The 24,850-nt window shown below is 32.5% G+C and overlaps 1 protein-coding gene across 1 annotated transcript; it reads right to left on the minus strand.

Annotated features, from left to right (window-relative positions):
* Window positions 1–23,232: 23,232 nt before the first annotated feature.
* Window positions 23,233–24,548, minus strand: LOC126890948 (uncharacterized). The gene is made up of 2 exons (XM_050660123.1): window positions 24,190–24,548; window positions 23,233–24,035 (listed from the first exon to the last, which is right to left on the minus strand). Exons 1-2 carry the CDS (start codon window positions 24,335–24,337, stop codon window positions 23,233–23,235), a joined length of 951 nt encoding a protein of 316 aa, XP_050516080.1. The 5' UTR covers window positions 24,338–24,548.
* Between the last annotated feature and the right edge of the window lie 302 nt (window positions 24,549–24,850).

The raw sequence follows: 24,850 nt of genomic DNA on the forward strand, positions 1-24,850 counted from the left end.
TGGTTAGATCATGGCAACTTAAAGTCACTATTTTTTGGTATAGAAGAGGGTTAATTAAGTATACTTTCATTAAATATTTTCTGGACAAAAAACTTCGTCTTAGATTTAAAGGAGGTTCCAAGGCTTCCAAATATAAAGCTTGTACTGGAGTGGATCTCATAGCTCCTAGACATAATCGTAAGGCTGAATTCTGTAAAACGTTGATTTTGTTTAGTAGTGCATTACTTGCTGATCCATACAAAACACTGCCGTAATCGAAAATAGATCGTATGTAAGCTTTATAAAATAATAAACTTACTTCAACATCCGATCCCCACCAAGTTCTATTAATTGATTTAAGAAAGTTTATTCCCTTATTACACCTGTTCAACATGTCGTCAATATGTAACTTCCAGGTCAATTTTTGGTCAAGTATCATTCCAAGATATTTAATTTTATTTTTAAAAGAAAATTTATGCCCACCTAAGGTGATTGTGCTAATATTAGGAAAGTTATGTCTGGTAAATAAACAAACTTGTGATTTACTGCATGATAATTCAAAGCCATTTTCAATAAACCATTTGTTATGGAGACCATAGACACTATTCAAGTTTTCAATGGATTGCTGATATTTCTTGTGTTCTGTGTACAAACAGAAATCGTCAGCATATTGTACAACATTAAATGCAATATTGTTAATAGTGATGTTGTGTAGATCTGCTGTGTAAATGTTAAATAAAATAGGGCTCAAAACGGAGCCCTGAGGTAATCCTTTATTATTAAGTCTAGGGCCTATAAGAGTATGATTATTTTTTAAATAAATTATTCTATTTTTATACAGGTTTACAGTGTTAGAAGCAAATTGTGATGGAATATTAAAAAATGTAATCATTTTTTCTTGGAGAATTGAAAGAGAGACAGAGTCATAAGCACTTTCGATGTCTAAAAATAAAGCGGGCACATAACTGTTCCTGGAAAAACTGTTCTGAATGTCTACAACAAGAGTTGTTAAGGAATCTAAAGTTCCATAACCTTTTTTAAAACCATGTTGGTTAGCGGGTAAAGGATTTTGATCCCTTAGCCACCAATCCAACCTAATCTTAACCATCCGTTCGAGAGTCTTCAATATACATGATAATAATGATATCGGTCGGTAAGCTTCAGCTAATTTAGGGTCTTTCCCCGGTTTGGGAATAGGAACGACTATAATACGCTTAAAATCTATTATGCTGTTGCCTTCAATAATTATCTGGTCAAATATATTTAAAAGTAATTGTTTTGCGTTATCTGGTAAATGTTGTATCATAGGATATTTGATTGCATCGTATCCTGGTGAGGTACTAACGCGATTATAAAGGGCAAATTCTAATTCAGTTCTCGAAAAAGGTGTAAGGAGAAAATGATTCTGATCAGATGGAAGCGTTTTAGAATTAATAACATCTAACTGGTTATTTACGTAAGGTGGAGCTATTTTATCGAAAAAATCGTCTACCCATGAATTACTTAGAGGTAATGAAAAATTAACTTTTTTCCTATTCATTTTTCTTGCTTGATTCCAAATAAGACTAGATGGAGTTTGTTTATTTAATTTTGAACACCATGCAACCCAACTTTGTTTGGCCTTTAATTTCAGGAATTTTTTGACACGAGCATTTACTTCTTTGCATTTACAAAAATTTTCAGGAGAAGAATTGTTTTTATAGTTTATTAATGCCTTCTTTCTTTCTGCAACGGATTGATCACATTCCGAATCCCACCACGGAGGGGGAGTCCGTTTGCATTTAAATGGTTTATATTCAGAAATAGATTGTTTAGAAGCTTCATTAATACAGTCAATAAGGAAATTATATTTTTCTTGGGTATTTAAGGATGTGTGAGGTTTTTCGTTTAATAAGGTATCAACAAGCTGAGAGTATAATGACCAATTTGCTTTTTTAATGTTCCACTTAGTACTGGGATAAATGGTATTAGCATTAGTTCCCAAGACATCGATCACAACCTTTATAACGAAATGATTTGATCCCAAGGTATCAAGATCTACAGACCACGAAGTTGTATCAAAAAGGGATGGTGAGCAAAACGTGACATCAATCATGGAATCTGAGTTTCCTGGACTCGTTTGGCAAGTTGGTTGTCCATTATTCATTACTACATAATCTAAATTCTGAATTGTCTCCACAATTTGATGGCCTATATTATCATTTTTATATGAGCCCCACAAAGAATTATGTGCATTCATATCTCCTCCAATGATACAAGGGTGTTTTAGTTGAGAAAATAACTTATCCCAATCTTCGGTTTTGGTTTTAGTTTTTGGGCACCTATATACAGAGAGTAAACTTAAATAACTTTGTTTATAGTTGATTTTAATACCACAAGCAAGCAAGTCTTGAATATAATTTTTTTTAATTGTTATGCGCTCAAAAGGAATACCAGTTTTAATTAAAATAGCAACTCCAGAATAGCCGTCATCGCGATCTTCGCGTATCACATTATAACCTCTATAAATATATACAACATCCCGTTTAAACCAAGTTTCACTTATTAAAGCTATGTCAATATCTTCGGTTATTAAAAAGTTAATAAGGCTGTTTTTGTTAGCAACAGCTGATCGAGCATTCCATTGTATTATTTTTAGTTTAGATTTGTTCGTCATTAGATGAGTTATTTTTTAAAATATTATCTAGAACATTATTAATACCTTTGGCTAACAAATTCATGTCAAGTGATTTTGCCTCTTCTAAACAATTAATATTTTGAATAAAACTTGAGAAAAGAAGTACTAAGGAATCTACTAACTTATTTTTATCATTGTCTGTATTAGGAAAACTTTCCTTATTTAAGGGAGGTAAAGGTTGAGACGGTCCAAATCTGAAAGGGATGAGATATGGTGTAGGATCTTCGGAAGTTGGAGATGATACTTTTCTTTTTTTATTTGCACTATACTCAGTGCTTGATGTACTACAGCTTGGTTGGCTAAAACTTTTGGGTTTCTGTAGGTGAGGCCTCAATGGCTTGAAATAAGGAGATGTACTAACTTCAGAGGAGTTAGTTAATTTTGGAAATTCTTTGTCTGAATTTGACAATATTTCAAATCTGTTATTAGAAATAAGACCAGAAAATGATGAGTCACTCAAATTTTTTGCCTCCAAATATGAGATTTTATGTTCAATCATGATATTTTTTATTTTTTTTTGATGTTCGAAAAAAGGACAGTTTTTAGAGATCGATATATGCTTATCAGTTTTACAGTGTATGCAATACTTTTTTGTTTCATCACATGTATGTATGTCATTTTTAATTTGTCCACATTGTATACAGTATTCCTGTGTACCTTTACACTGTCTAGAAATATGTCCATATTTGAGGCATTTATAACATTGCGTCACTTTACCCAACAATTTTTCCACTTGGAAAAATACATAATTTATCACAACATAGTTTGGCAAACAATTGCCTTCAAAAGTAATTATAACATTACGTCTAGGGACGTATTCTGTATTTCCATCCTTTTCTACTTTCCTGTGCATTCTTTTAATATCAATAATTGGTGAACTAGAGCTCATATATTTTTTCAAATAGTCAATATTATATTTGGTATCAACATCGCGTATCAGTCCTTTGATTTTCAAGAGGTGATTTGGAATGTACGCTTTTAAATTATCGTCCTTTAAGTGACTATTATTGACTAAATTGTTTGCATCCAAAATAGATTTGAGGATTACTTTAACACGGTTTCTTCCTATACTTTTAATTTGCTTAATATTATTAATCTTTAATTTTTGATGTAAAATATCTGCAACAACCATTGGATGCAAACGGGAAATATTCTGATCATTGGTCTTCTCAACATAAACACAACAATTTTGAAAGTCGTAACTATTACAATTAATATTAAAAAGTTTTACCTCCCTTGTAGCAGAAGAATTTGTGGTGATAGTTCCTGTATCCATGTCTTGATTACTATCACTAATAACTTCAGCAGTATTTAGTTCGCACACTGGCGTCTTTTTTATATTCTCCCCCATCTGGGGAGAATATTTTCACTTTTGTATCACTATTCTACAATATGTAAATGTTTTTACCCACGATGAAATTTAAATGTTTTAATTGTCACAAAAACTGCGAGCTGAATGTCAATATTTAGGTACGTTTAACCATGGCCAAATTTTAAACTGTTCACACAAAAGTTAAACACCGTGAAAAGAAGCCTAGGCTGTTTAACCCATAGGACTGAAACTTCTTATCAATGATAATTAAAACCACTATAAAATTAATTTAAGTTAAACTACCAAAAAATTAATTTTTTCTGGAGCTATTTTAGATGCAACCGTATTTGACGTTTATTAATGAATCAACATCTTGTCAAATTCTATTTTCCATTATTCCTACAGGATGAATTGCGTCGTTACATATATTTTTGTCGCGGCAACGTGTTAAGAGCAAACAGTAGCGATCAACTGGTATCAACAAACGCGTTCCAAGATTGCGGCTCTAATTTTGAATATTTTGTCGAGATATTTGGCACACATATTCGTAATATAATAAAGAATGGCGACACAGAGCCCAATTTCAGAAATATGTTAGTATGTGTAAACTACTCTATAACTAAATAAAATATTGAAAAGAGGAGCAATAACGCCATTAAGAAAGATAAAAAAATACACTTTCTGTAAATAAACTTTCTTATCTCGTGCCTAGATTTTGTGTCACATTGGAACTACTAAAAATCGATATTTTTATAACAAGAAATCGAGCGTCACTGACTTGGCAACATCTCGCGCCTATTTGTATAAAAATTATTGTTTTTGATAGCATAAACGTCACTGTCAGTGTCGAATTACCGACACACTGTTGCCTCACTTTTGAAAGTTCGCAGAACTTTCGCAATCTTGGACCGCGTTTGTTGCTACCTGTTGATCGCTACTGTGTGCTATTAATAGTGTTATACAAATAGCGCCCATTCGTGGGACTGCTATAGCCTCCCACTCCTCGACTTCGTTTGTCGTAACTTTAGGTGTTGGTGGTTCATTATCGTCGCCTTTAGCCAATAAAGATTGGAAGTAGTCTGCCCATGTTTCCTTCTGAATATGTTTCGTTTTTATTTATGCTTTACTTTCGTATTTATTTATTTTTTTATTAATGCCTTACTTTCTGGTGTCCTAAATTCTAGAAGTCTAAAAGTCAAGTACATAGGAAGTAGAATAAAATGGGAAAAAGAATAATACATCCTTATTATCAACTAAAGGCATTATTTTTTCTTTACAATTTTGTATTTATTACTAATCTTTATACATCTAATGAAATTATACATTATTAACATACAGTACAACATTACATTCGACACGATAATACATGACTATGAATGATCCATTATTCAATGTGATAATGACTCTAGTTTACTTTTTCTACATCATTTTTAATATATTTTTTAAAAACAGCGACATTAAACTGTAATATAACAATTAGATACGTCATAAGTCCTGAGAAAAGCTGAGGTAACAAACGTTGGTTAACGTCGAAAAATCCTGCTGCTGAGTATTTCCTGTTCAGGAGTTTGGTCATAATTACTAGATCTTTTGCATGAGGATCTCCTGTTTTCGATTGAATGTAGACGCAAGTTTGAGCGAGTTCGTCCAATTTTTTCTCGATTTTATCACACGACAAAATAGGAATGATGGAAAACGCCTAAAAAAAATTATAACTATTTTAACAATTAATTGACCAGGACGGATCAGTTTTGAGGTGGATGTGAGAGGTGGCATTCGGATTTTTGCAGATAAAGTTAGGTGATAACATCAATAATTATAAGTGAATTATGCTCCTTCTCAAATATGCCCGGAACATTAATAAAAAAATTTAAATATTTAAAGTTTTTGAAAATATCGATTTTTTTTTCATTGCTTATAACTTTAAAACGATTTATTTTAGAACAAAGTAGTAGTGAAAGAAAATAAAGATAATAATTGAATTTTGTATAATATACGACTGGTTTAAAATGTCTTAAATTATTACCCTTTCTGCAAAATAGCAATAAATACAAAATAAGGGGTCAAAAAAGACTGTTTTTATTCAATGTTGTTCAACCACTTCGGTTGCATTTAGAACCTTCATAATTTGCTTAGAAAATTATTACAGCATACTTAAACCATCCACCACATTTCATTAAAATCCACCTAATAGATTTTGCATAATAATTTTGCCATCTAAATTATTTTAAAAAAGTTAAAATGTTTTAAAAACTTTCTGAACAGAAAGTAGACCATTTAGAAGTTTGCTAATTTTTTTACATATAAAGAGGTTCTCTACCTATCTATTACACTTTTACACTTTACATAATTAAAATCAGATTATCTAAGCGGCCTCAGCACTGTTTTAAAGTTATAAACAATGTTTTGGCTTATAAACAAATACAGTGAGGACGTTTGAGTTGGAATAAATTCATTTTTTTGAGAATGGGCGACGCCGCAGATAAATCCCGAAACAGACCGATTTTTTATTTTTAAATTATAATTTTTTGGCATAAATATCATACTAATGACGTTATCCATCTGGGCGTCATGATGTAATCTATATATTGGAGTTAATTTAATTCAAATTTTTTTTTTTATTTAAACCCTGTATAAATAATTATGTTAATATTAATGTTTAAATTAGTGAATACAAAATTAAATAGCCTTTCGATTGAGCTATCACACGGACCTATTCTCATTTAAAAAAATCACCGATTACGTCATCACGCCCAGATGGATGACGTCACTAGTATGATATATATACCAAAAAATTAGAATTTAAAAATAAAAATCGTCCTGTTTCGGAATTTATCGCCAGAGACGCCTATTCTCGAGAAAATGAATGTATGCCAACTCAAACGTCCTCACTGTATTTGTTTATAAGCTAAAAACTTGTTTATAACTTTAAACCAGTGCTAAGGCCGCTTAAATAATCACATTTGAATTCTGTAAAGTGTATTAAATAGGTATACAAACCCCTTTACATGTAAAAAAATTACCAAACTTCTACATGGTCTACTTTTTGTTCAGAAAGTTTTTAAAAAATTTGAACTGTTTTAAAAAAAATTAGATTGCAAAATTATTCTCCAAAATCCATCAGGTCTATTTTAATGAAATTTGGTGAACGATTTAGGTATGTTGTAAGAATTTTCTAAGCGAACTGTGAAAATTCTAAGTGCAACCAAAGTGCTTGAAAATCACTGAATAAAAACAGGCTTATTTTGCCCCCTGATTTTGTATTTATGGCTATTTTGCAGAAAGGGTAATAATTTAAAACATTTTTAACCAGTCGTTTATCATACAAAATTTAATTATCTTTATTTTATTTCCCTACGACTTTGTTCCAAAATGAAATGTTTTAAAGTTATAAGCAAATAAAATAGAAAAAAATCGATGTTTTTCGAAGTTTTTAAATATCTTAATTTTTGTGTTAATGTTCCGGGCATATTTGAGAAGGAGCATAAGTCAATTATTACTGTTGAGTTGTCACCTAACTTTATCTGCAAAAATCCGAATGCCATCTCGCACATCCAAAAATAGACGTTTTTTCACAGATACGCCCTGGTCAGTAAAGAATGTCTTAAAAGTAGCGTCAAATTGAGAATAATAATATATATATATATATATATATAGCAGGATATCTATCTATGTAAATATAGTAGGGCCACAGAATAGGAAACAATTGTTTCCTATTCTGTGTTAGGACAGTCAATGAGGGTATTTGGCTCCAAATTCCATCCTACTACATTGATTTACTTGATATTTTCACAGTAAGTACGAAATAGCTGAAGAAACAAAGTCTATCCTATATAGGTACTATGGCACTTTTATCTTGGGATCGGTTCCCACCCCTTCAATGGGGTGGAAAATGTTTTGGTCAAAATAACCACGGAAGTGGCTAGAGAACCTAATTCTAAACAAAAACTGTTCTATATCTTTTTTTTCAACTTAAAACTTTTTGAGTTATTCGTGGTTGAAAAGTGGCCATTTTCATTGAAAATGACACCATTTAGGGCGGTTTTTTGCGAATACCTTAAAAACTATACATCTAATTAAAAAAAACGTTTTTGTAACTTATAAGAACAAAGAAATTCGTTCCTTTATAAACCTTCTAGCTATAATTCAAAAAGAGATATGGTAGGTGAAAGAGTTTGTTTTTTTGGTGCATGCTTAAATCGATTTGCTCAACTTGAAATAACGGAGAAACGGTCGAATTTAGGTCTATAATGCTAACAATACCTTTTATAGTGCTTGAAAAGACCTTTAAAATGGGCAATATTAAATGTCGATTACATTCAAACTAAGCGAGATATTCTACAAGAAAAGTTAATGACCATATTTTAAGAAAAAATGAGAAGTTTATTTAACCCCCCTTCCACCAGAATTTAAATGAATCGTTCTACTTCTACAGTACCTTTTATTATAGTGTTATTTCTATGCCCAAAATGTCTAAAAAATGATTTTTGAAAAAAAAATAAGATCAAATTATATAGCGCATTTTTAAATTTTTTTAAAATCTTCCTTCTTCTCTATGTAACTCGAAAATGATAAGATATCAAAAAAAACACCGTAAAAAATGTAGGGTTTTTTTTAGATAAAAATTTTGTTTTTCATTACTGTATCTCTTAACGTTTTTAAGTTACATAATGAAAAAGGAAGATTTTTAAGAAAATTTAAAATGTGCTCTAAAATTTGATTTTTTTTAAACCATTCGATAAATCGTTTTTCCCAATTATAGCGCCATCTATCCACAGTTCGAAAAAATGTCTTGAATAAAAGTTCCTTACTTTTACGTAAAGAATCCAAATCTGCAAGAAAATCTAGGGGTTTCCCTCACCAAGTTACCCCCCACCCCACCTCCAGGGGGTGTAGTGGAGGTTGGTGTTTGGTGTCATTGGATAGATTTTTTAAAATGATTGAACACGTATTTTTCAGTTTTTCGATCCGATGTTCAGTTCGCGAAATATTCGACCGTTCCACTACTTTTGGGACACCTTGTATAAAATTTTATTAATTTTATACGAGGTATATAAAAAATATGAATTTCGATCAAGAGTAAACTACCTTTATAGTTCATAACATTTAAATTAGAATGATATAATTGCACATTAAAACATAATTATTATTAATTCTAAACTACTTTTCATAATAGTGATTTTCCATATTATGAATTAAAATACGTAAATATACAAAGTTTTCGTTATGACAATGCTCGCATTTTCAGCTTGTTTATTATGGAATACCATAAAATTGATGACATTTTTAAATTGTTCTAAAAACATAAGCTCTACTGTTTATACAGTGCTAGTCAAAAGTCCGTACCCCCCCTCGTATCTTTTGATCGGTTAGACCTATAATAGTGAAATTTGGAGGAAGGAAATAAACGGACGTAAGCTTCTTAACTAGTCGTGACAGGTGACGTAATTATGACAGATGACTTTACAACTCCACTGTGACAGATAATTTTAAATGGGACCTTATGACAAGTGATACCTTGTTTGAAAGGTATTGAAAATACCTATTCAGTCATACTAATTTTGTTTGAGTTTAAGCTAATTTTAATGAATAAATGAAATAAATATAAAATTGTAGTCTCGCATTTAATTAATAAAAATTCAAAATTCCGCATATGATTACTTGTCAAAAAGGTTGATGTTGACGTAAAAACTACTAAAGAATTGAAAAGCGTTAACATTTTAGACAAAAAAACCATAGGAGAACATTTGAGTTTTTATTAATTAAATGTGAAACTACAATATTATATTTATTTAGTTTATTCACCAAAATCAAAATCAAATAAAACCCAAAAAAATTAGTATGACTGAATAGGTATTTTGGATACCTTTCAAACGAGGTATCACTTGCCATAAGGTCCCATTTAAAATTATCGGTCACAGTGGCTCTGTAACGTCATCTGTCACTATTACGTCACCTGTCATGACTAGTTAAGAAGCTTACGTCCGTTTATTTCTTCCCTCCAAATTTCACTATTATAGGTATAACCGTTCAAAAGATACGAGGCGGGGTACGGACTTTTGACTAGCACTGTATAAGTTATTTATACGTAAATATGGGATGTTTCGATTTATTTCGATTTCTCTAAAAACTGTAAAGCTTGCTACAGACTACGCGTGACTCGCGATTCGTGATGAGCGATAATTCAGTCAAGTTGTAGGTACCTACTCTAGCAGCCCCTTCGTGAGAAAGTTTGGGGTAGTTATGATTTCTTTTATTTCATATGTATTTTGGGGTGATGAATCGGAATATGATGTTTGCGGACAAAATTTCGTGATGCAACACTGAAAAAATCGCAAAAAAGGGAAAAAATTCTGCTTTTTTCCCGCTTTCTTGCATAAATCTCGAAATCTATTAACTTTTATTGCGGTATGCGGCAAAATAAACAGTAATGGAATTCGTATGCCCCAAATTTGTATGTGTCATGGACCGAAACGTACTGAATGGTTTCCGAATGTCGTTTTAACGTATGTGAATGTCCTGATAATGTTAGGTGCTTCAGAATGGTTCTCAATTTTGCAGAAAAAATTATTATGGTGGAATACTATTTTAGGTAATACTGAAAAGGTCACGAAAACGGTCCAAGCTTAAAATCAACAATGGTTTCAGCAGGACGGGATAACCTGTGATCCTGCCAGGCTGTCTCTTCGAATACTGCGCGATTATTGTGGGAGTTGCCACTGACCAAAACTAACGCCACCAGATGCATACATATTATGGGAAATGCTAAAGGAGTCAGACATATCCACCGTTTGCCATTTCGGAGTTGCTGACTAGAATTAAAGATTTTTTTCTGCCAGAGGCAGTGGCGGATATAGAAATTTGCTTTGGGAGAGGAAATTTGCCTTAGGGTGAACTTCCAATAAAATACCAACCAAAATAATATAAAATGGTTAACTCAGATTATATTAAAGATATAAATAATAACTTATATGCATTAAGTTCCCTTAATTTTCCTAACCAGCATGTTAAATAGGTTGAATTTGTCTTTCTGTGGTTTCGCTTTCATATCAGCTAATATATTTTTATGTTTGAACAATTTTTTTCTTTAATTGTGGACCTTGTTAAGCGGGAGAATTTCCTCATTTTCCCTCCCCGTAGATCCGCCTCTGGCCAGAGGGCATCTATAACATCTATTTTATCGGGAACGTGCGACGTTGTGAATAATGTTTGCAATGCTTCATCATGTATAGTAGATATATAAATAATCATAAACATTTCAATATTCATTTCAGTACTGTTTACTTTGACGCATACTGTAAATGGTCTCTTAACAGAAATTAAGGTATGGTAATTCATAATGTCGTGGACCTGACGTAATTATTTAGTGACGTCGATCTACAAACGAAACAATGATATCAGGCATTTATAAAAACATGTAGTTCTCTTCAGTGCGTTATCGTAGCGATACAGAGACGAACTAATTTTTGCGTTAGCGAAATAGCTTTAATATTTTTATTTTTTTTGTGATTATTAATTGATAACTTTGTATTTAACTTATTTCGTCTTAAAACATAATAGAGTAAAACCTCGATATAACCGACTAATTGGGGGGACGGGAAGTCCGTTAAAGCCGAAAGTCCGTTATATAAAAATAGGTTTAAAATCAATTATTTTTTTTTGAAAATATGTACTGTATTTAGATACAGTGTACAAATCTGTAATTTAAACACGGAATCAAGTTTTGTTTGCTACTTTTTTACTTTTCTACTTCATCTAATAACTTTTTGCAGTATACTCGTTTTGGTTGCCAATATTATTCATTGATACATGGGTTGGATAAGCGATTTCTTTTTTGGCAAAAATTAAAGTTGCCAACTTTGAATGTCGAATATTTTAAGGGGGATAAGCAGGAACGTTGTCTAAAACCAATAAACATTTCACCTCTTTAGGCGGTATTTCCAGTGTCTTCTCTTGAAATTTTCTCACTGCATGCAGGTACAAATTCTTTAAAAAACCAATTTTTGATATTTGTGGTGTACATTAGAGCTATAATTGATAATAAGAGACGGGCATATGATGCATTATATCTTTGATAACTCTATGTTTATGAGATTTGCTAACAATTATAGCAGTCAATCCAAAATTCGACTTTTTTTTGCATTCAATTTTTTTTACATTTGATCAGATTTTTTGTCCTTTATATCCGTCCGTTAAGTCCGTTAAATAGGGGTCCGTTCTATCGAGGTTTTACTGTACCAGCAGAAGTGGTTCTAATTTATTTAAACAATAATTATTTTTAAACAAATTGTATATGTAAATCAATTTCATCTGCCCGGACAAAATTTTTTTTTCGGTTTTTTGGATCATTTTGAATAAAAAAGTTTACTGTAATTTTTCTTTAACCCTTAAACGCCCAAGGGTGGGTAAAAATGTCCACCTAATGCGTATTCCCTTGTAACATATTTATTACATGTTTAAAATTTTTTTTTAAATTATTTATTGTTAAAAAGACAGCCCTTTATCGAATGTTAATTTGGTTCTACCGATATTTTTGAAATTAAAAGTAGCATCTTGAGTTAAATATGGGTGGGCATAAAAAGTACACCCTTGGTAAAACTTGTTCCTAAAGGTTTCTATATAATTTCTCGTTGGTAGCAAGATAATCAATATACTTATCGACGTATAATTACATAATATACATAATTATCCGCCATTGAGGAGGCTGAAAGGAAGAATGTGGAGAAAATCTACAAATTTGAATTACTGGCTTTTACTGGTATGTTAATTTTGATGTACATTGTAATTTTGTTCTAAGGTTTGTAAATTGTTTATAATAATATTTTAGAAGATGCTATGTTTATTAAGCATGAGATTCTTAAGCTTAATCCATTTCCAACAACTCTCAATAAATATATTAGCTATTTTCGAGGTGGACATTTTTTACCCACCCTTGGGCGTACATGGAACCTAAAAAAGGTTGGGCGTTTAAGGGTTAATGTTGATCGTTTTCAACTTATAAACAATTTGAAACTGAAAAAAAAAACGAAAAATTATGCTTTTTAACGCTCAAAAACACACAATTATTTTTGAATTCACCAAACCTTGCTATATCAGTTTCTGCGACTTCAGTTTGGGCTTATTTGATTTTAAAACATTGATTTTAGTTGTTTGAGGCCCTCATCACAACCTAAAAAATGGATTTATACAAGGTCTGGATTCCGCGTATGAAAAAAGTTAATTAATAGCAGGCTGAAAATTTGTTAATAGCTTAAGGGTGTCTAGTCGGACAAACTTTGATATATGGGAACACTGTAACAAGGAAAGTTTTAATTGTGGAACAGGTTAACAATTTGGAACGGTCAGACCACGAAAACGTCACATGTATTTTGTCCGACAGAACTTCCAATGGATTTGTTACCCTTTCATTAAACTCTCATGCAAAAATCAGGCTGCTATTTATCACCAAATGGGCATTATAATGAGTGGAACACGTAGAAAATGTCAAATGACAGGAATTATGACAGGTGATAAATAGCAGTCTGATTTCTGCATGAGAGATTAATGAAAGGGTAACAAATCAATTGGAAGTTTTGTCAGACAAAATACATGTGAGATTTTCGTGGTCTGATCGTTCCAAACTTTTAACCTGTTCCATAATTAAAACTTCTCCTGTTCCAGTGTTCCCATATATCAAGGTTTGCCCGACTAGACACCCTTAAGCTATTAACAAATTTTTAGCTTGCTATTAATCAACTTTATTTCATACGCGGGATCCAGACCTAAACTGTTTAATAAATTAGAACCACTTTTTGTATGGGCGACCTCTTGAACATTATTCTGCGGTATTTTATAAAAGTGATTATGCAAAAAAACTCATGGGAATATATTTCCCAAAGAATTCGAGGTTTTCTTCTTGTATAAACATACTTTGCTGAATTTAAAACCAAAATCCTATTATTTTTCTATCATACATTGATTTGTTATTTTTTATTTATTTGTCCTCTAGATTTTTTTCAGTGCTTGAAAGGTTTATTCATAAGCCAAATTAGTGCAATGTAAATATTTTACATTTTTACACAAGAATTTTTATCGGCAGTGAACACGGGAGGTCGTAAATTTTTAATTACATCTTTCAATGTGAGATAAAATAAAAATGCGATGAATAACTTGAATGTTTAAGAATAGAGTATCATAATAATATGTCATGTTTATTGGAAATATCCGACATCATTAGCACGTGCAAATCCTACCCTGTCGCCTAATTTCCTATGAGATTAAAATGGTACATGTTTTTAGGGTCCATTTATTTTTTAGGGCATGAGTATTTACGAGGTTCACGAGGTTTTGAAACACTAATACTTAAAATTCTCTACAAATATCACTATTTAGGTTTTTTTTTTCAGACGAGCCGTTCCGTCTGAAGTGTGAGTTGAAATCGGACAATTTTTAATGGTCTCTGCAAAACCCACTTTTTATATTCCAAAATTTTTAATTTTTATTAGAATGCTGTCAGTTGATAAACTTCTCTTAGTTTTCTGCACAAATAATGAAATAGAAAAAAAGATGTGGAAATTGTACAAATTGAGTGTCACAAAAGGTAGACAAAAACAAAATAAAACTTAAAATATGGTGTAGGCAATGAGCCAAACATGAGCCGTTTTCTTTTAAAAGGTCCTGGCTGTGGTTCTGAGGTGGCGATGGGTCCCAATATAAATACATATACGGGGGCTCAACGTTGTCATACACTCCTTAGCATGATGTAAAATTGGGGAACAATGAAGGACCGCCTTCTTGCATCCACAATTACGTTGGCAGCCCTTTTTATATTTACATAAAATATACCGCAGTATTGAGTTTCGTGCAGAGTCCGAAGTTTTTGGTACTGACACAAGACCACTAGTAGTTTTTTCCACCCACACTCCGTTGTATCTTTTTGTTGCTCGTCAGGTGTGGCTTGATATAAGGATAACCACTGCAGCACTGCACAATAAGAAATCTAAAACCAAAGAGAGCAGCAGGCCCAGATTAAATCCCAATTGAGCTAATAAAACGAGGCGAAGAAAAACTACAACGGAAAATATACGACCTAATAGTAAGGATTTGTGAAGAAGAAAGGATGCCCGAAGAATGGAAAACTGGATGGATATTTCCGATTCTTAAGAAAAGGGACACCACAAAATGTAACACCTATAGAGCAGTAGCACTGTTAAACAGCTGTTACAAAATATTGACATCAGGGCCGGCGATAACGGGCCTGCAAGGGATGCACTGCAGGCGGGCGCCCCTGCTTGGGGGGCGCCAAAATGAGCATCTTATTCTGCTGGTGTTACACAAAATCATAGAAAAATTAATTTTTTTCAAATTTTGCAATGCAATAGAATTTTATTCACGGCTCCAGTATGCGTAGTGGTGTGGCGAACACTCATTTCCAAAATGCTATGGATTTTAAAATTTAAAATCCAAATTTAAAATTAAAAATTTAAATAAGGAAAATATTTTTTTAGATAATAAGAATTAAATAAGATATTTACATCCTAATTACATTTTGTACCATTGCCAGAAGATAAAGTATCTAAATATAGGTACCTACTTAAACCGAAGGGCGCCTTAGCTCTAGTATTGCAGGCGGGAGCTTTATACCCTAGCGCCGGCACTGATTGACATCATTAATCAGACAAAAACTCTCAAAATACATTGAAACTAAAATAGGAGACTACCAGCACGAATTTAGAGAGGTAAGGTCAACAATAGACGCAGTTCACGTATTCACACAGTCAATTGAGAAATGTTACGAACATGATATCAACTTACACATCCTTTTCAGAGACTTCAAGCACAGTGGCGTAGCTGATAGGCCCGCAGGGCCCGCAAGGCGGGGGGCCCCGACGTTAGGAGGGGCCCCTTAAAGTCTTCAAGCTTAATACTTCTACTTTCTTTAAATTGGGGACCAGAACATATTTTTCTATACAGAAGTAATGAAGCGGGTAATTGACGTAACTCTTAATATTTCTGGGTGCAATTTAGCGTTTCGTGGACATGTTGGTAGTTTAGATGAAAGTGAATCCCAACAAGGTAATTTTTTGTCGATAGTTCTTTTACTAGCTAAATATGATCCTGTTTCAGCTAAATTAATCGATTAAAACAGTAACAATAACTTAAACATTACTTGAGTCCCCAAATACAAAACGAAGTTATAAATTTGCTGGCTTAAGAAACTGAAAACAAAGTGAATAATTTAATTTAAAAAAGTTGTTTTTATTCAATAATTCTTGATACCACTCAAGATATTTCCAAAGACGATCAGCTTAGTTTTATTTTCCGGTATGTAAAAATAACTTGCGATGAAAATAATTTACACTCTAAGCAGAAGAGAAAGTGCAGATGGTCCTGTAAATAAAATTTTAAAATTTGTATAATCAAAGCACCTTTCCGTACACAACTGCAGAGGAAAGGGGTATGATGAGGCAGTTTCCTATGTTCATTGTGCATCCCATAATCTGAACCTAATGTTGAATGATGCCGTTGCTGGTGTACAGCAGTTGTTTTTTTTTTTTTTTAGAATATAATGAAGAGATTATAAAATATATCTTTTTTGTGCAAGTATTAAAAGGTGGGATGTACTATGTACTATTATGACTTTGGATTCATCGCGTTTGACAACATTTAAAAAGGTTATGTGAAACCCGGTGGCCATCCAGACATGATGCTGTTATAGCTTTGCGTCGAGCTTTCCGACAAGTAATGAAATCTTTAACGAAAATTTCACTGTTATCAAAAAACTATGAAAAATTAGAAGCTAATGCATTATTAGAGCATATGAATAATTTTGATTTTGCCGTTAATATTACTATTCAATCTGAAATACCTAACTTTATTCATCTAACATCAAAACTTCTGCAATCTGAAAGGGCAGAGATAACGGTCCTTCAACATTTTGAAAAAACTCGTGATAGTCTTCGACAAATGAGAAATTCGTTTTCCGAAATTTTATCAGAAGGAGCAGGAATAGCAGAATAGTGGGGACTACACCGGAATTTAAAAGTAAACGGATAAAGCGTATAAAAAAATCGGAATGGGACGTTTCATCGCCGCCGTTTTGATGCCGTCGGTTCATCGCCGTCCGTTTCATCGCCGTCCGTTTCATCGCCGTCCGTTTCATCGCCGTCCGTTTCATCGCCAGTTAGCCAGTTGATTTTGTTTTATGGGAGATGACACGACACGACGTTAAATTCAGTTCAAAACTTATGACAATTAAAAAGATAAAAAATATTATTATATTTACTGTTCTACTTCCCCTAAATTTTTGTACAGAAATTTTGGATTCTTTTCGAATTTAAGAAACAGTTTATCTTGGTTGAAAATGTTGACCGTGGAATTTAAAAGATTATCATTATAATATATTTTATATTATAAAAGTTTAAAAGTCTATTAAAAGATTAAGTATGGCAACGGGAATGGTCATATCTCTCATTTCCTGGAATTCCTAATTAATACGAAAAATAAATAATACATGTAACTGTCGAAAATTCGGAAATATATCAGATAGCGATTAACTGACTGGCGATTAATCGGCCGGTGATGAATGGGCCGGCGATGAATCGGCTGGCGATGAACTGACGGTGGCGATGAAACGTCCTAGACCCTAAAAAAATTTACGAAGAGCTCAGCTGCAACGAAAAAATAACTTCTAGCAAAAAAAGTTTTGAAAATAATGTTTCCAATGTAAATTTATATATAGTATTGCAACAACTTCATAATAGTTTTGTCGGATTAAGAGACATCAAGGTATACTTAAAAGGTGTTCATGTCTATTCCCAAAAAATCTATTAACACTAACTGATGAAGACTTATTAAAAAAGGCCAAATATTGTCATTTACACATATTTTAGAATTATACTCTTATTAGTTGTCGTTATGTTAATACGGGGGCCCACAAAAATTGTCGCGGGGGGGGGGCAATCTTCAGCTACGCCACTGAGCAAGCCTTTGACAGCTTAACAAGACCTGACCTAATAGAAGACATGAAAAACCTAGATATACCAATGAAACTTATAAAGCTTACGAAAATGACAATGAAAGGATCGACGGCAGCAATAATTACAGATAACGGAATCACCAAAAATATAGAAATAGCAAGTGGAGAACGACAAGGCGACTCTCTATCAACGTCACTATTTAATGTCGCTATAGAAGGAACAATAAGAGCTACAGAAATAAAAGGTACGATTACAACATCGACGTCGCAACTTGTGGCGTATGTTGACGACATAGCATTAATTAGCAGAAACCTAAACAGCTTAAAGGAAGCATTTACGAAGTTATGCAAAGAAGCATCCAAAAGGGGTTTAGAAATAAATCAAAACAAAACAAAATACCTAACATGCTCAAGAAAAAACCCAGTTAATGTGATAAGCTTAAATATTGGTGAATATGAATTTGAAAAGGTAGAACATTTTAAATATCTTGGAGTCTCAGTTAATGGAACTAATGATAGAAGTATCGAAATTAATGAAAGAATCCAGGCAGGAAACAGAACCTACTGGAAATACATTAACTTCTTCAAAGATAAGAAGCTTACTTAGAATACAAAACTGAAAATTTACAAAGCAACAATTAGACCAGTAATCACATATGGTGCTGAAGTAATGTGTCTGACTCACAAAGAGAAAGAAAGATTGAGAGTCCTAGAGTGAAAAATAATTTGGAGGATAGCAGGACCACTAAACTTAGGTAATAATGAATTTAGAAAGCTTATGAACCACGAAGTAAGAGAACTTCGGAAAGGAGAAGACATCGTCAGATTTATCAAGGCACATAGACTCAGATGGATGGGACATATAGAAAGGAGGAATCCAGAAGCCGTTATCAAGAAAATTTCCAAATGCAGCCCTGTATCAGGCAGACCACGAGGAATACCCCAAACTAGATGGGAGAACCAGATAGTGGAGGACCTTAAGAAGATGGGAGTCAGAGAATGGGTAACCAGAAGCAAAAACAGGAACGAATTGAGGAAAATTGTAGAAGATGCCAAGTCACACAACCAATTGTCAAACCAAAATATTAATGCGGATTGATTCACCGCGACAAACTAATAGCAAGAGCCCAAAGAGGGCAGCAATCACTCCGCTAGAAATGTAGATGCCATGATGATGATTACTGCAGCACCTGATAGTAAACTCTCAGTGAATGTTCTCATGCAGCAGCTTCGGTAGAGGGTAATGAGACAATGTTGGTCTTATTGTTGAATGATGAAGATACTTATTGTCTGTACCTAAAATCGTTCAGACGGGTCTCTTTTTTTTCATATAGAGCCATAAGAAACATGTTTCCTGCTGTGGTAATCTCATCTTGATGTGCATTAGGGTCTTTGAAAGCTTCAATATTTGATTGCAAGTCTGCGTGCTTGTACAGGGCTTTACGAAATTTCAGTTTCCCCTGATTAAACAATGCAGAAGTAGTATCATAACCACTCATCGCATGTAGAAATAATATAATATGGTCCATTGGAATTTCTCAGAAGCCAGATGATGGTTGTAGAATTTTTTGGAAATTTTGCCTTTTTCATACATTTTTTGTATTAGGGCTAAACAGGCCAATCCAAGTGACGAAAAGGATCATATATTCTCCCACCACTGTCACATGTTCATTTGACGGTGCCATCTCAAGATGAGCTCATCTCAAAGAGCTGTTGTGATAATTAGAATATCAGCATCTTTCACAGCTTGGTTTAAATCAATTTTGTATCTTTAAGTTTCTCCATTAACATAATAGTCGAGGAAATGAAGCATTTTGGCTCGCAATTTTTTCGTCCAGCATGGATTTACTTGAAACTTTCACACAAAGTAGGGAATAAATAGTAAAAGGATCATTTTCTATATCATGCCGCTGTACGCTAAAACCTTGGGGGGTGGTTGCCACCCCATCTCGGGGGTGGGAATTTTTTATTAAACTTTAACCATATAAATCGATGTAAAACGTAATTCTAAGAAAAAAATGTATTTTACATTTTTTTCGTAAAACTAATATTTTTCGAGTTATTCGCGGTTGAAAGTAACAGTTTTTCGACGAAAAAATCCACTTATTTAGAGAGTTTTTTGAGAATAACTCGAAAAATATGCATTTAATCAAAAAAACTGTAGCTATCGAAATTGTGTCTTTTTGTAACAAAAACCAAATTCTTTTTCTAGTTAGGTTAAAAGTTAGCTTTTTTCGTCAAATGTTTAATTTGAAATATTCAAAGCCAAATAACGGGAAACTTTTGTATTTTTCGAGGAAAACTTGGATAATATTTTTTCAAGGACACAATTAGACCTTTCAAAAGAAATAAACAAAAAGCTTCTAGCATAAAAAATGAGTGACTTATGATCAAAAAGAGGTCGGTACCTGCTTTTCTTTATGAAATAATTAGTGAAAACAACCCCCTAACTACCCTCCTAATTAAAAACTGGTCTTCACCTTCCTGTAATTCCTTTTATATTTGTATTATCAATACACCCAAGAAGATTGAGCCATTTAAAAGACCTAATTCCAGAAAAATTAGAGTTTAAAAAAAATTGATTTTTTGCAATTTCGTATTTTTCACCATTTTCTTCAAAATATCTCCGAAAATACTAGTGATACGAAAAAAATGATGGATCACTAAACTGTAGCTTTTTTCATGACTAAAATTCCCTTGTACATAGATTTTCATTACAGTGAACAGTTAGCGAGATATAGCTGTTTAAAACCTCAATTTACGAGCAAACATCCCCTTATCGAGCCTTTTATACCCACCCCAATTAAAAACTAAGGGATCTAACGGAATTTAATTTACACAGTCTTATAGCGCTTCAAAAATTCTACAAAATCGTTTTTGAAAAAACTTTTTATCGCCAAAAATAAAGGAGCTATGTTTATAAAATGAATTTTTTTTTTTCGAAAAATTCTAATAGTCCGCAATAATCATTTGCAATGTATGTATATAATACCACATAACTAGTTCGTATACTGGAAGATGACTAAAAAACTATTTGTGTTTGTATTTGTACATATTTGTAAATTCGTATTTTTGTGTAAATAAATGTTTTTGTAATTCTTTAGTTCTACTTTTTTCTGTACCTATAGATCTATTAAATTATCTACTTATAAAAATTGCAATGTTATTAAGGGTAGTTTTTAAGGGTTGAAATATGATATTATATCCTTTAGCATAAAACAATCATTATTTAACCAATCAAATCCAAATTTTACCCATATTAAAGTTTACAATGTTTGTATATAATTTTTGAAAATAAGGGGTAGTTTACACCCCTAAAAATAATCAACGCCCTTGAACATGATATAGAATATGAAGTACAGGGTGAGATGATCCTAATCTCAAATTTTTATGTAAATCGATGCAAGCCGAAATTATTCTTTTAGGATAACTCAATTTTTTATCTATAGCTCCAACAAAGGTGGTTGGAAGGGTTTGAATATTATGATATTATATCTTAAAGCATAAAACAATTATTATGTAACTAATAAGAATGAAATGTTGACAATATTAAAGTTTAAAATGTTATTTTATAATTTTTTACAATTAGGGGTAGTTTTTACCCTTAAAAAACCAAAAGCGTACAACGGCTTAATATAGAAAATGAACTAGAGGGTGAAATGAGCCTAATTCCAAATTTTTGTACAAATCGATGCTGGACGAAAAAATTGCGAGGTTTTGCCATTTTTTCAGTTTCATTTCCTCGACTATAATACGCTGTTGCGCGTGAAAAGGGGGACAAGTCATAAAATGTGAAAACGAGAAAAACGCTATTTAAAATTTTACAAAAAAAAATGATGTTTTTTTACAGATGTTTTGAATGATAATCTACTTGAAATTTGTTTTTACATGTACTTTTCCTACATGGATTAAGATGTTTTTGCTGCGTATTTGGGAAAAAAATATGTTTAAAACGATATTTGTTTGACTTACCTCGTTTTTCACAAATACTCACATGACTTACCCCCTTTGTAGTTGAACATAATAACGATAACACAGGATAATGGAAAATTTTATTACGTTAATACAAGCTTACTTAAGTGCTACATTATATTTATGTACTAAAAACATTAAACATAAATTACTTATGCATACAAATCTAGCTACAAGATACTTCAAACTTTTAATCGTCGTCAGAAGTTGATGAATCCGGGAGCACATCAGCTAAGTCTTTATCTGTGGGTAGATTTTTGTAAAAGTCCCACAGTGATTCTGATATATACGGCAGTAAGTCCATCAGGTGCTTTTTCTTTTCTATCGTTATCGGCACAGGCTTGTTATATGCCTCCTTGGGTAATAAATTTATAGCCGCTTTTCCCCTCTTTTCTAAATCTACGGTCTTAAAAGGTTCTTCTTTGTCAAAGGACAACTTGTATTGAAACTGGTTAGATTTTTCATACCGTAAGCGTAGCTCTGCATACGCAGAGCGCTGCATTTCTGTAACTAAAAATTGACGTTTCCTCCCTACTTGCCGAATTAGTTGAGCCCAATCATGTGGATGTTCTATTTGACTACTAAATTTTTTCTTCTTTTTTTCTATTAAACTATGATCCGTATCGCACTCCATATGTGTATGGCCTGGTATTAAAAACTTGTGTTCAATAATTTTTAAATTTGCAGAGCATTGTAAAGCAGTTAAACAAGCTGCTGTTATGAACCTGTTCTTATTCTGGCCAGGACAGCAGTCTGAATACATTATTACGTGTTCAACTTTAGGATCTAAATCTTTTGTTAGGTATTGATATAGGCAGGAACTAATTTCATTTCCGCCCCGTTTTGCTAAAGATTCATGCCATAAATAGCAGTGGGCTTGTGAGTTATCACAGTCGTGAACTGTAAGATTAAATGTCCACAATTGCCTCTTGTAAAACGACTCACCACTGTGGAGGTCTGGTGTTGGCAGGCATTGCTGGAGATCAAAAGTAATAGTTTTCATTTTAGCATTATCCTTAGTCAGAAATTTATCGTCTTCTTTGTTTTTATATCCTTGATCAGCTTGTAAATGGTGTTCGTTTAACTCTTCTTTTAGTAGTTTTATTTCATCCTCATTCTTGCACATAGTAATTTTCATTTTTAATTTGTCACATTTACCGCATGTGTCTTTCTTAGGTTTCTTTATAGTGATGTTAAGGCTGTGAAATATGTTTTCGTACATTTTACGATTAATAAAATTATCTGGGTAAATCTTCTTGTAAGCTTCATAAATAGCAGTGAGTGTGTAGTTTGAAGGTAAATATTTCCTCGATGACTGCCTTCTTGTATAGTGACTTATAAAATGTGATCCCTTGCCCTTATTTTTTCATCATCTGATACCTTCTTCCGATTTTCATGATATCCTCGTTGGTCTAATGTCATTACGCCTGATATTTGAGAACATTTTTTCGCTACTATAACTTCTATGAATTTCTTATTAATATTATAAGTTTTCATAAAACAGTCCTTGCAAGCAACAGAACGAACGCCATGAAGAGGGAAATGATAAATTATGGTATGCTGTCGGTACCGTTGTTTGATTGGGTCAGAACACCTAATTCGCATAGAACTCTTCTCTTTAACATCCATGAGAGCAGCTATATATTCTAACTTACGATTGTAGCTTCCCATTTCCCAGAATTCTTTAAAAAGTTGCAAGCGAACTTCGTCCTTTATTTTTTCCTTGCACTTATTTCTACATAATTTCAGTTCTTGCATAGTTTTTTCTTTAATCTCTTTTCCAGTTCTTGTAACATACGCCTTACCAAAATTTCGTTTTTCTCGTCTCTCTTGTCTTATTTTTCTCGTTTCTTTGTTCGTGCGTTTTTTAACTTTCTCGTGGACTGGCCCGTCTAAGTTATATTTGTCTACTGCAGTATTATTTATATCTTCTTCTGAATTGGCTCTTCTTTTTTTTCTTTCTACTATATCGCTGTCCGCGGCAAAGCTATCATATTTTTCATCCTGCGCAGGGACAAAATTTGGATCTGCAATACTATCATCTGATGAAAAATCTAATAGATCCTGAATTTCATCTGGAAGTGATGCAGCAACGCTACTGGCGTAGGACATCTCAGACTCATCTCGGGCATGTTGCTCTAAAATGCAACAAAAATAAAATTAGCTAATAAATTTTTTATTAGCAAACAACAAAAGAACGACACTAAATGCGCATTTTGTTTTTGTTCATATAATTTCTTCCATAGTTTGTATTACGTGTACCTACTTTTAATAAAATTATTTATTACTTACCAGAAGGAAAGGTTTTCTGCATTGGTATAATCCCTTCCAAGTAATTGTCAGCATTTGTACATCTTTTATTGCAATTTTCTAATACAGTTTCCTTATCTGAACAATATATACGAACATTCTCTTGTTCATCTGTAAAACAATATCCCATTTATTTTATTTATTCTGTGTACACATTATACATACAGAAACAACTGGATAATTTTAGATTACAGTAAAAATATTCTACCACTACCAGTGGAAAATAAATTATGATTTTACTTACCATCGGCATTTAGCATATTTAGAATTTGTTTTCCTCTAGACATTTTTTAATTTTCACTTATTATATTGGTATTACTAAATTTAAACAAATATTTTTATTTTGCAATAATAATCACAACTATGACTCGTTTTGCATACTAATTTACAGGTTATGTGTGTTAAGTTGGTTGCTCGCTACATTAAAAGCTAACCGTGAATAAGGGGGCAAGTCAAGTTGTCTCATTATTCACTAAGAGAAATACTGATATGGGCAGTGCCAAAAGGAATATGTTAACATATCCCTTTTTACACTAAACTTTATGTACTATTTTGTAAGTGCCTCTTTTGGAACAATCAACTTTACATACAAATTCAGCTACATTGACTAGTCCCCTTTTACACACAATTAAAACATACTTTT

Source organism: Diabrotica virgifera, chromosome 9 (genome assembly GCF_917563875.1).
Source record: "Diabrotica virgifera virgifera chromosome 9, PGI_DIABVI_V3a".
In the NCBI taxonomy this organism is placed as follows: Eukaryota; Metazoa; Arthropoda; class Insecta; order Coleoptera; family Chrysomelidae; genus Diabrotica; species Diabrotica virgifera.

Coding starts and splice junctions, on each gene's coding strand:
- LOC126890948 (XM_050660123.1), bottom strand. CDS start 24,337: ATGGGATATTGTTTTACAGATGAACAAGAGAATGTTCGTATATATTGT. Junction 24,036..24,189: donor GCAGAAAACCTTTCCTTCTG/GTAAGTAATAAA, acceptor GTTGCATTTTAG/AGCAACATGCCCGAGATGAG.